Source organism: Diadema antillarum, unplaced genomic scaffold (genome assembly GCF_040938485.1).
Source record: "Diadema antillarum isolate AM-2024a unplaced genomic scaffold, OU_Dant_1.0 seq00002160_RagTag, whole genome shotgun sequence".
Classification (NCBI taxonomy): domain Eukaryota; kingdom Metazoa; phylum Echinodermata; class Echinoidea; order Diadematoida; family Diadematidae; genus Diadema; species Diadema antillarum.
This window is the reverse complement of record NW_027272799.1, coordinates 34,254-48,131: the sequence shown is the minus strand read 5'-3', so window position 1 is coordinate 48,131 and position 13,878 is coordinate 34,254. Positions and strand designations below refer to the sequence as shown.

General features: G+C 37.2%; 1 protein-coding gene across 1 annotated transcript; it reads left to right on the top strand.

The window, feature by feature from the left end:
• Positions 1–403: 403 nt before the first annotated feature.
• On the top strand, positions 404–3,271 carry LOC139714101 (voltage-gated inwardly rectifying potassium channel KCNH6-like; the record flags this gene model as incomplete). Its single annotated transcript, XM_071625813.1, has 2 exons — positions 404–598; positions 3,041–3,271. Coding segments are annotated over exons 1-2 (307 nt in total), but the record flags the coding sequence as incomplete, so codon positions are not given.
• Positions 3,272–13,878: the final 10,607 nt, after the last annotated feature.

Below are 13,878 nucleotides of genomic sequence, written 5' to 3'. Positions count from 1 at the left end.
GATGTGAGCGAGTGTGCGTGATTAAAAGCTAAACAAATAAAAAAATTAAACTATCTCTCCTGTGTAGAACATGATAGTATGGCTGCGATCAACGACAAAGCGTTATCGATTTTGGAAAGCGCCACTCCGACACGACGGAATCGTGATGCAGAATTTCCATTGACCGACCCCGGCGCGAAGGCGGAGAACAAAGGAAGACTTTCTCTTCGAATTCTAGAGTACTGTCCTCCTCTTGCTCGTGAGAGTGAGGCGGTCGCAGACCGTGTGCGTTTTTCTTCCATGGACCTAGAAACTGCGGCACTCGCAGAGAGATGACGCACACGCACCGGAAAACACAGGAATGAAGCTGCCCTGCTATTATTGCGCGCATCATGTACGGTAGCAGACGATATGACATGGACAACCGACGTACTATCGAAATGCGACGCCTTGCGAGTGGATAACATCCCTGGTTTCCCCTTATTGGATTTTTACCCCATGGATTGTTACTGGAAAATGTCTCACAGATAAGTAAAATACATCATGCCTGTCCGGAGGGGTCATGTTGCCCCACAGAACACATTTATTGACACGATCATCAGGAAATTTGACGGGCAAAGTGAGTATAAACCGCGCTGTGTTGTTCGTATTTTAGAGAGTTGACAATTCCGTGCAACATATAGATCTATTATGTATAATACGAGTACACTATCACCCCTGTGACGACGCACGTGCAACAGCGGGATGCGAGAAGCCCCACCGCCACGCCAGCCTGCGGGTTGATCTCTCGTGCTTGACTTGAAACACAGCTAATTCCCACATTAGCCAGTTCCATCAAATTCCAGCGTTTGAAGGCACTTATCGCATTAGTTCTTTTCAAGAGAACGGACTTACGATATGACGAAGTAATACTGATACCTTAAATTCATGTTTTTACTGCTAGCTTGGTCAGGGGAAAGTGAATTGACAACCCATAGTAATCATTCATACTATAGGTGTAAGCATCAGCCGTTTGTTTATGAGCCTATACAGGATATAGAACAGTGTCAGTGATGATCTTTGTTTGGCATTACTGTGAATAACTTTTACGGTGACCATAATATTGTTTATTGTGGAATAGCATTGACAGCAAATGTCAAAACAAGACTTACATGATACTGGTTATATACCAAGTCCTTTTTGTGCATAATAGTATACCACATATATTTTTTTTTCAAAACCGTATTCCTATGCTTTGGTTTATTTTTTACTCTGTAGCTATGTTTTGAGAGGAAATAGAGATCAAAATCATCAATAGTTACATTATCAATGAAGAACTAGTAAATAGTACGAAAATGTAATACTGAGTATTTATATCTTTGTGGTCCTCATATGAGAGATTTATACCTTTGTAGAGAGAGGACAGATGCAATCCAAGATTGTTATGTTTTAGTCTACTCAGCTGGTAATACATTAGTTTTCTTTGGAAGATTTCATTGGCAACGGTTCCTTGGCCTCATTCCATGAGAAGGTGTATAATATGACATATAATCAAAAGGATCAGGATATGTTCTAAGTATATAATATATCATTCAAGTTGAATGGATAGAATTTCTAGAGTGATTTGCAAAGTAATAGCTTACCAAATTATATCCTGCCTTATGATTGTCCAGAGTAGTGCATTTGGGTTTCTCTCTTCATGATTTGGGACTTTTCATGAACTTTTTAGACTTTCATATTTGCATGATGAATTATGATATTTGTTCATAGAAGATATGTGAATTACAGGTGCATTTTAAAAGTCATATGAGTAATTATTACATGATATACTCCACACACTATAATTCATTGCAAAATAAAATCCACATAATTATTATTCAAAATGAAGCTCTGCTATAAAATCATAATAGATTCTTGTGAGCTTGATATGATATAAACATTAGATGCAAAGTATGCAAAATACATAATCAAATGAATCCAAAAGACATGTTTTGCTTAAAAGAAAATGATTATGTCATTTTGTTTCAGTAATGATACATTTCTCCATTATTAGTTGATAGAGGGAAGAACTGCCATTATCAAGTTTCTCATAAATGTGAATATTTCTTTGATATGCAGAAAAGGAAACTTACTACACTTGACAAGAGATGGAAAGCATTTCTAAAAGAACTTTGGATAATAACTTGTAATATCTCACATAATATAATTCAGTTATGTGCAGAATTTATGTCTACATAATGCACAACCAATTACCAGAATTGCAAGCATAATGTTTGTGTTACAAGAGTAGTCCAAGGCAGAAGTGCCTATAGATAAAATACATTCCAGGGCATGTATGCTGCAAAATCTGAAAAAAACAGTCCCAGAGATAATTCTGCATTTGAAAGTACGAAGTTTATTTCACAAATATAAAGCTTAAAGATAGACAATAGACTATTCACTCACAGTAGTATGACTTTTAATTGTTTTGACAGATAAAAATGGCACTATTACAAGCCATTGACCTTTCACTTCAGTCCCCTATATACTCTGTTTTGTCTGAAAGACTACCACTAAGTGTATTTATAAATAAATCAGTATGACAATACTTCACAAAATTTCATACAAAGTCACAAATGTCAAAAATAAATTGAACTCAGAGATTTTTAAATGCACCTTTCGTAAGAATATTTTGAAGTCTACCAGTTCATTTTTGCTTTGTTTTGATTTTGGGATAATTATGTTTGATGTGGTTGGCTTGAATTGAGCTAAGTAGGCTATGGCTGCATCATTTAAATCTCATTTAAATTCCGGCCGCATCACACTCTGTATGTGAGGAAATGTTCCGAAGCAGTCTGTGCATTTTTATGCAGTCAATCAGCAGTGATTGATTGAGAAGTATATCAAATACTCTGTTGACCTCGTCACAGTACCTGCACTCACAGCAAAGGGGAGCTTTTCGATCAAAGCCTCCCCAAAGCTGTCACTTTTCATTTTCACGGGGCTCAGATTCCGCCCTCCACCTCGTAATCTCGTCATCTTGATATGTTCCTCTCATCTTACCTCCCTCCCCCCACCCCCTATTTTCTTCCCCCCTTTCCAGATCGGAACTTTATCATTGGAAATGCTCAGGTGGAGGGGTGTGCCATTATTTTTTGCAATGACGGCTTTGGGGAGCTCTCCGGCTTCTCCCGGGCCGAGCTCATGCAGAAGTCGTGCTCCTGCGAATTCTTGTACGGCGAGAACACCAGCGAGGAAGGAATAAATCAAATCAAAAATGCCCTGGAGAAGGGCGAGGAGTGTCAAGTGGAGATCACATTCTACAAGAAAGATGGTGAGTTTGACTCAGTTCAAAGTTCAAACTATACCAAAAGTACAATTCAGCATCTTATGCAAGTTCGGTTTTGATTATATAAAGTAGAATTACACAAGCGGAGCAATAATATGGCTTCTTCTAAATCGGCTCTGAAATAAGAAAGTCATAGTTTCGCATGTTCCCACCAATCAGTGGTATATCGCAGCCACTTGAGCCATTGGAGGTGATGAGGAGGATGAAATCTTTATCTCACAGGCTGCTCTTACACTATCTTGCACATAAATCCTCACTTAAATTTTCATATTCAAATCTCCTTCACTGTGTATTGTTCACATTAAACCATGGTAGTCTTGGAATAGCCTATGACCTAAACTACTTTGTGTAGCGTGATGGTCATGATGAAAATCACTCTGTTAGTGAAGGCAGATGTGAAGTATCAACGTTTGACAGCTTTCTAATTCTTTGTTTTATTTTGAACCTTATTTCAACCCTGCAAACAACCTGAAAACTAATTTTACTATCATTTATTATCAAATGCAACTTGAGCACAGTAAGGGTTGGAGAATTACACTGTAGGTTCCCTAGGAAGGTCATCTTGGCCTATCATGGTGTTAGACACTGTCACAAAGTAATTAGACTCTGAGTTCAAAAAGAGGATAGCCCTAGTTGAAATCCTGCCTGGTGCAAATGTCCCTGGACAAGATGTGTTACTCCCTGTGTCTCCTATGGCCCTGGTTTAACCCTTTGCATGCCACAGCAATCTGCTGTCCATAGGTATGTGTATGAAATGTATGGTCCACATTTGACTCTATGACACATAAAGGGTTGAATAAACCCTGAGGTTCATGATGTTGCTTGGGTAATATGTATGATGTGTATAATGAAAGATTTGTGTGGAAGAACAATGTTTGTGCATCCAAGGCAATCTTATGTAGGTCATGAGTATATGTGTAGATACTGACTTCATATCATGATCAATGTTATTATCAACATTAGTTGTTCTTGGTGGGGATGATGATGCTCTGGTTTAATAATGATTAATGATTATTGTCATTATGGTCCAAAAGTCTGCTAACTCTACATAATGCTATTGACAGAAAACTTCCTGGAAGTGAAATCACCTCCAAACCTAATGATCCGACTTGAACATCTTCACTCTCCTAGCTACAATTGTAGCTCTGCAACATCTGAGAGCAGTGGTGAATCCAGAGGGGAGTGCACCCGGCGAACGCCCTCCTTTATTTTTCATTAAAAACAAAAGAAATAAAAAGAAAAAACAATGAAATGAAACCCGCAAGTGGCACCAGAAATATTAGTTGCACCCCCCCCCCCTCCCCCTTCACAGAATTCCTGGATCCACCCCTCGAGAGAGTTGTATGATGTGCGGGAATTAGAAACCTAAAACTCTGAGTGCCCTTAAAATGATATGTACCAGATATTTATAGTTCTGATATTGCTATGTTCAAGTAGCTCTTCAGTAAAATCACGGAAACTTGTTCAAAGAGACCACTACCTTGGTGCATGCATGGAAAATTTTACAGTGAACAACGAATATGAAAACAGAGAGTCACATGAATATAGTGTACATAGTTGCCTGATTTCTACCGGAAAAGATGTCACCTTCATCGTGCTTTGTTGCTGTAAAAGGTTGATTTTCTACCCTAAGATCGTCACTCAATGCCTCAAAGGTACATGACCTTGCAGTGAGCCCACTACAAGTGCAACACGATTGGAGATAACACTTGCTATGCCATTTGGGGAATCAAAACTTACAATAGGACCATTCTGAATTAATATGCCATTAGTTTTGTCCTAAACATTAAGCCCTCTTATTGTGTGTGGCCTCACCATTGTCTAATTCTTTGTATACATTCTTTTTTTCAGAGTAGGCATTTGAAACTGGAGTGTTGGCCATTATGGTCATTAAGCTTTTCCTGCGCCTCCGCATCTGTATTATCTCTGTTGAACCACAATACTCCTGAGCTATTTTATGCACCCTTTTCTTCCCATTATAAACTTCATGGTTTGGCTTTAACATTGTCCTAGAGATGAAAAAAAAAAGGAATTGGATGTACTCTAAATTAATATCCATTCTAGCCACCCATCTAACCTTCAGGTGAGGATGTCAGCTTTTACATATAATCTACGAGCACATGTATCAACACATCTAAATACAACCAACAGCTTGGGAATCGTGTAAAGCTTAACCGCATCGCATGTTGCACAATGTTCGGCCGTGTTGTAAACCGCTATAATGACGTACAATGGAGAGGTGTTCAGCTGCCCCCCTTGCATTGGCTGGCTTTTGTCAAGGCCGACAATCAACAGTGTCTTCACATCAATTATTGATCCGGGGCTCTCTCTCCACCTATTGATTTTTAGGTGAAAACCCCTGTGACTGAGGGGATGGGGATGTTATGTTTGTAGACACACACACACACACACACACGCTCTCTCTCTTGCTTATATTTGTGTCCATTACTTTATAGCATGAATTTTAGTATGAATTTTAACCCGTTGATGACGGGGTGATTTTACTACCACACTCATTTCCCATAGACCCCTTGTCCGAGTATACTCAACGGGTTGATATCTTGTGTGGGATTTTCTCCACTTATGTTTTTCTATTATTTGTTCTTCAGTTTTTTTATTTATTTGAAGAGACACGATTGCTCGCTTATGTCGGGAGTTTAAAACAAATTGCAAGGCAAACTGAGGAAAAATGAGTCAAACTTAGCAGTAAAGTAAGAGAAGTGTTTGTAGACTTTTTCTCACTTATTCTTCCTTTCTCTCACACACTGAGTTAGCTATCTTCAGTAACCAGGACTAATTTCAGTATGAATTCCAGTTTATCTTGAGTGGTATACAATTGCTGATTTTTTTTTTTTCAGTTGTGTTGAGGAAACTAAGTCAATCTGAGTAGTGAAATAGAAGATCTGTATGAGTGATGATGATATCTGATACTGTACTTTAGGTGCAGATTGTGTACTATTTCTTGTTTGCAAATAAACTTGTCATTTTGAAACATGATAGATGTAGTAGAATGATTGACAATGACCTTTTACTATGAAACTGACATCCTTGAAGAGCTGTCATGAGAGCCATTTCCTCATATTTCTCTCTGATGTAAACTATCGGTATATAGTTCTCTTTTTTTTTGGAAAACATAATGAAATTAACATGGGTCACTTCCATTTTGAATGACTATACACAAGTATGCAAAAGAGTTGATAAGCTGCATTTAATATAAATGAGGGTTTGAGATGTGTATGACAACTCTGTCAAAGGTGATATCATGTATGAGCAGCATTAGCGGCTGTTGGCTGTGACTAATGCCCAGTTGATCAGATTGAATTATATCGTCATGGCGTCAGCCATTTCAGATTTGCCCTTGATATACATGATGATGCAGTTGATAGTGACTCTTTCCACATAGATGTTCTCCAGACAGATGACTGCAACATTGAGGTCTATGTGGCTGCTATCTACCAAACCTTTCTCCTGGATTCACCATTTTATTTTTTGAGTTGTTTGAAAATATGGCTTCTTGAACAGTCTCTGTGCTATACATTGAGTAGAATCATTATCTTGTATGTTTTCTTCATTTGCTCACCTAGCTCACCTAGCTAGTAATAAAAGACTGTGAATTGCATTTTGGATTTCATAGAATATGAACAATATGTCTGAATATTGTTATTTGAAGAGAAAGCATGTGAAAGGGTGAAACTAAGGCTAACATCGCAAGAAAAAAAAAGAGAAAATAAAATGTAAAGCTGTCTTTCTCTTAAAAAAAAAGAAAGAAAGACAATGCATGCTTGGACATGTGACTGCTATATTTTGTCCTTCATTAAATTGACTTGGTATAAAAGTGGGTAATAAGTTGAGACAAATAAGATTTATTGTAAGTAACCTCCAGAGCCTCAAGTGAAGTGTTTTCATATGTGTATTCAAGTGTTTTGGATGGTGATTACCTACTGTGACGATGAAAATAACAATTCACGGAAATTGCCACTGACCCTGGGTTGTTCTGAGATACAGATAGATGATTGGTAGAAACAGTGGTAGTTGCAGAAATTACCACTCTAGGAATAATGATGATTATAATGTAATTATTATAATGATGATTGCAATAATTCTGAATATTGTAGGTAATATTGACAGTACTGACAATAATGATAATAACAATAATAACAATATAGTGGCAAGAATGATAAAAATAAGAATGATAAAAATTGCATGACAAGGTAGGCAAAGGAGAGAATGAATCAATTAAATAATTATAAGAATAATAATAGATAATGATGATGATAAGTTGAAAGCTATATTGATAAAGTCATGATAATACTCATATGTATCAAGACATTACATAAAAGGCCACATAAATACTGTGTACGCTCACATTAGAAAAAGAATGAGATTCATAACCAATGCACATTTGCTCGCGAAGGACACTGCTGTTATATCGATATGGCAGCATTGCCAGGGAGGTGATGATATGCGAAATGTATTCAAGGAAAGGGCAAATTTCAGAGAGATTGTCGGAGTTGATTTACATTCGAATGACGGCTAATCATGACAATCATTTATGTTCTGTTGTACTGCTGTGTACATACAAAATGACACATCATAAACCTCTCGCCCCCCTCTCTTTCTATCTCGCTCTATCCTCTCTTTGCACAGCGTGTAGAGATATTGAAGGTCGGAATTACATGTAGTTATAAGAGCTCTCTCTTTTTGACAGATATAGAGAGATTGAAAAAGAGAGAGAGAGTTTTAGAAAGTGAGGAGTAATTGCTTGTCATTGTGTAGTATTCAAGATAGAAGAATAATGTTTGGATGATTCAACACATAAAATGCAAATTTAAAGGCTGGATTCAAAAGATTGAACATTATCATTATTGTAGTATGATTGTTCTTCAGTTTGTCTTGCCGCTGTACTTAAATGAAATTTGTAAGATCGCCACTGCTGATCTACATTTTGACAAAGATATCAGAGAAAGGAACCAAGCGGAATTGAACCTGTCATCTACTGCTTTCCTGGCAGTGACACAACCACCAGGCTATCCTTGGATGCCGACAGTGACGCAATGAACTTGGAACAAACACCCAGACTCTGAAATTCTGACATCGTTAATGTTAACCCGTTGAGGACAGGCTGATTTTACTACAACACATGTTTCCCCATACACTTGCCCGAGTATACTTGGGACTCCTCAATGGATTAAGATAGTCTAAGGCGGACAAGCCATATCTCTTGCTTTCATTGTCATTATTCATCTAAATTCTGAAAAGTAGAGACATAAAATACATAAAGATTATGTGATGATCCTATATCAAGGTTCATTCAAAAAAGAGAAGAAAGAAAGAATATTGTTTTGGTTTGTCAAGTCACTATCAGGGATATATGTGAGAAAAATAAAAAAGTGTGAACATTTCCTCTTCAATTGTCAAAAATATTTTGAAAAAGATATTCAGAGAATATTTTCACTGCTCCCTACTGGCTTCTCATCTGAAATTATGAAATGCTTACAAATTATATTTGTATAGCAGCTTTTGAACTTTTTCCCACAGGCACCTTGGATACCTGGGAATTGTCCATGTTTCAGGGCTGCTGCAGGCCTCATGTTTAGTAATCATGATAGAAACCAAAGAATTGTAAATTCCATCTTACTGATGTAATGGGAACACTCATGTTTTAAACAATGGCTTATTACTCTAATAGCTAAGAATTTTCTTGGGCTGCAGAATGTTAATTTGATTAAAATGTTTAGGAGTGATAGTTGGGTGAGAATGCTAAAAAGATCCAGGGTTGTAGTGGACTTGCATTTTTTTTAAAACTGTGCTCATGTTTTTGTAATCATGAAATGTAGTTATTATTGATCATCTTTATAGCCTAAAAGCTCAGTGTAGTTTCAGGGTAGGGGCGGGGCTGCAACCTTACATAGTTCTTCAGCTCATACTTTTGTTAAAAACAAAAACAAAAAACAAAACAAAACATGCATGTCTGGGATCTTCCTGGAACATACTATCACAAGCTAATGGCTTCATCTACTCTCTAAAAAAAAATCGAGTGAAAATATTCACTCTTAAAAGAGTGAATACAAAAAGAAGTGAATTTAGAGTGAAATTTGAGTGAATTTTGAGTGAAAATGTTCATTTTCACTCGTTTTAGAGTGACGTCAAGGATCACTCCAAAATCTTCGAGTGATCCCTGAGGTCACTCCAAAATGAGTGAAAATGAACATTTTCACTCAAAATTCACTCCAATTTCACTCTAAATTCACTCTTTTTTTGTATTCACTCTTTTAAGAGTGAATATTTTCACTCGATTTTTTTTAGAGAGTAGCAACTATGAGACTTCCACTGGCCTCCGTATTCTTCTTGACATTGATTTAATTTCAGTTCTGCTTTCTTCTTTTTTTTTTAGACAGAGAGTAAAAACATAGCAAACAAAGAAACAAGTTAAATGACTGGTAAATATTTTGATGCGTGAATATAAGAGAGACTGACAAGATATCAACTTGTATAAATGCATGGAGCAGTTCATTGTGGAACACAATTATGTCCGTGTTGTTCAAAAAGAAAGAAAGAAAGAGGAATTGAAATGAATTCATTGTTACTGGCAGGAAGAGACGGCCATTTTGTGTAATTCTCCCTGATCTTAAAGATATGTGCCTTCATTTGCCAAGAATCAGTTGGGAACATAAAGAGTAATGGGTTGTAAACTGACAGCTCCATTCGATATGGCTAGACATATCACAGCCCCCGGATTCGTGTTGGCAATCCAACATTAACCTAAAACAGAAGACCCTTTTGGCCTCGGGGCAACTTCCCCCCAAAATGTAGTCAGATGAAAAAGCAAAAAGCAAAAACAACACACACACAAAATGCACAAAGAATTTAATGGGACTGCAAAAAGAAGTGGATTCTTAAATGACAGTGCTCCGTAATAGTAGGGGACGTGTAGTGACAGTAGAGTCATGTTGTTAATATACGAATATATGCCTAAAAGCAGCCTACATTTGCCTGTAGTTCCATATCTGGGTCTGTTTGCTTATCCCTGCAGAAAACATAGTCATTACATTCTGAAAAAGAAACTAGATTGAAAAGTTATTCATTGGGAGTTTGAAAAGGAATAGATTGTAAAATGACAGCTTGCAGTAAGCATGTCACAGTACAAGATTCGTGATGACAATTTAGCATTTAATAAAGTGGAGCTTTTGCCTCAGAAAGACATTACAGAAATTATTGTTATTACTGATAGCAAAGATGTATTGGGACATCGAGGAAAAATAGGATTCAGAAATTATAGTTCATAGCACGTAAAAGAAACATGTATAATGAAACATTGGAGTCATATTGCCAATTTACAATAAACTTCTAAAGACAAGTAGATCCTTTAAACCAGACCCAACAATGTAATTCATATATTGTATCTTCCATTTGATATGAAATGAAAGGGATATAATGAGACAGTACGTTCACTTTTCAGAGTTCCTTGAACTCGTAATTTGCTTGTTAGTAACCAAAATATTTTTACTAAATAGAATCCATTGTTGTCATCTGATGAAATTGACTGAAAATCTGTACTAGTTGTATGTCTTCCAAATTGCATGTTTCCTTTATACTCATCAGATTAATGATGTCACTTTGCTAGCACTTATTTGATAAATACAGTAGAATGATAGAAGGTTTATCAATTGTGTTACAAAATAATAAAAACAAAGTTATAGACTCACATGATCTCATACAAGGCAGTGATATAGGTTGCAACCACAATTTAAGTAATATGATATGGTAGTGAATGTTTCTAAAACTTGCACATAAGTCATTTTTTTTTAAATATGTGTCATTATATAACTAGATTATTTTTGTCTAGTGATAAGTGAGTGATGATGACTAGGGGGGGGGGGGGTGAGGGGTGGGATTGAAAGGGATTTAGTTGCTACATTTTTATTAGGCATACACTTTTCATAATATTTTTGTGTACACAGCAAAAGGGGTGTTGGAGGTGATAACAACACCGCCTCTACTTAATTGCATGTAATTGTGAGAACTATCATTAATGTCATGAGAGTATTCAGAACTTTGAAGTTTGCTGCTTTGTTTTTTTTAACCAATTTAATGAAGCTCCTTCCATTCTGTATGATTTTTTTTTTAAATCTCTATACATCCAATTTAGCTTGAACTTGTGTCACTGTACTTTAAAGATGAGTATACCATTTACATGCTAAAAATAATGAACCACACCTACAGTGTGTAATGAAATGGGATATTATTTTCAGCTTTCCTACTTCAGCTCAGCACTTCAGACTGAATAAACCACCACTTACCGCTCACCTCATTAATGGGAGAGAATCGACGGCATAATTTCTGTTTTCCAATGACAATCTACAAGTTAAATGGTGTACCTTGAAAGCCTGTTTTTTAATCAAATACAGATGGAGTCTCTGTAAACACATTAAATGTTCATTAAAAGAGCATAAAACATGCATTAAAAATTGTTGAAATTATAAACATGTAATGGAAATGACTCCCATGGGGCATGATTTATAGCTTGCTCAACACTTTGAAAAACAGGGAACTTTGATCTTTATGATGGGGCTGGACTGGATTTACATCAAAGAGCACTTTTCAGCCCCAACTTTAAAAGGCTCATACAAACACAATAAAATTATTATCATGCAGAGCCGGATAGTTGTGTAAATACACAATTTGCAAATCAGGAGCATGACTTCCTATGGCTGGGTGATTGAACAGAACCCTCTGGTTTCCTTTAATTAACCCACTGAGGACGGGCTGATTTTGCTATAACAACATACATTTCCCATAGTCACTTGCCTGAGTATACTTGGGACTAGTCTCCAATGGGTTAAAGGATGGATATTCCCAGAAATCTTTAAGCTTTGTATGAAAAGTTTATAAAACTCTTCTTCTTTAATGGGTATGTGATAATTTTTTTTTTACGCAATGCAGACCAGCTTATTTTACTAAACACACATATTCCCATAGAGACCTTTACTTGGGAGCGCTCTCCTAAAGCGAACTGTACCGTACCGTACCAGCACCAGAGGAGCGCTCGAACGCTCCTAAAGTGTACCGTACCGTACTGTACCGAGCCAAAAATGGACCACTTCCTGATGTGCTTCAAAAGCATACCAAAAGCATACCAAAACCGTACCAAAAGTTCGCTGTAATAAGCATGCGTGTATCATGCGCATACGTCACAGTGCAAAGACATCATTCTCTTTGTTTGGGACAGCTGTAAGTAGTTCAAGCGCCAGGTGAATGACATTCTTGCTACAAAATTGCGTGACCTTTTCTAAAAATAAGTTGTGAGATACGCTCAAATGCTTTATATCTGGCACAGTTTGGTATGGTACGCTTTGGTTCAGTTCGCTTTGGTTCGCTTTAGAGTGCTCAAACGCACCCTTAGTTATCAATAAGTGTCCCTCTCTTTCTAACTGCATGGTGAGGTGGATGTTTAAATGTTCTCTACCGAAATCTCATGATACGGAAGGAATGAGCAGAAGCTGTACTACCTGTAGACAAGATCATTGTCATATAGGATTGTTTTCAGGATTTCAGTGAGAAAAAGGATTCTGCCCTAATGTCCTTCATGCAACTAACCACTGCTGGTCCATGCATTGTGATTAGGCTTGTTAACACGTACTGAACATAAAATTATTTTTTTTTTGTAATTCCTCTTTTGAAATGCAATGAAAAAATTTGTTAAATCTTGAGTGTGGCCACTATAAACTCACTAACTCTCGAAAATTGGGCCAGCTTGATTTTCTTCAAAAACACAAAACAAAACAAAACAAAACAAACATACTAGATAATTTTAAGTGTGCTGTGTGCAGGAACGGCAGCAAAGACATAGGTCTGCACACTCCACACTCGGGGGCCGGGGGTCATGCTCCTATCCTACAATTAGGTGAGCTCAGCGTACTGGTTCAAAATGCTTTATTTGCAGCTGAGTATTTTGTTTTTGTTTTCTGTTTTTTGTTTGTTTGGCTTTTTTGTGTGTGTGTGAATGGTGGGGAGCAAATGAAATTGATTTTTGTGTCATGATGCAAAAACCAGTAACTCCTAAGTGTGTATGTTTCTATTGTCCCCCAAAACTCCTATCAGTTCCAACTCTTCAATACAGGGGTGGATCCGGGAATTCTGTAAGGGGGGGGGGGGGGGAAGGGGGTGCCTTTACAAAATTAAAGGTGGGGGCAAATGTGCTCCTTCTTTTTATTTCTTTTGTTTTCACAAAATGAAGGGGGGGGGGGGGGGGGTGTCTGCCTGGCGCACTCCCCCTGGATCTGCCACTGCAATATTTCTCTCTTTCTGAAAGTGGGGTGGGGGGGGGGGGGGGGGAGGAGATGAGAAGGCACATCTACAAAGTGTAATTGATACAGGTACATCAGAAATGACAAATCAGTTTTAGAATACAGCATTTTGAATGTTCAATTGTTTACCAGCACAATAAGTGCAAATGGTTATCATCTAGTGACAATTTAATGATACTCATCGAGTACCTGGAAGATTAATGAGCAAGCCCAGACTTATCTAGTAATGAGAATGATAATGGAGTGGCTGTTTTTGTCTTTTTTTTTTGTTTGCTTGTTTGTTTG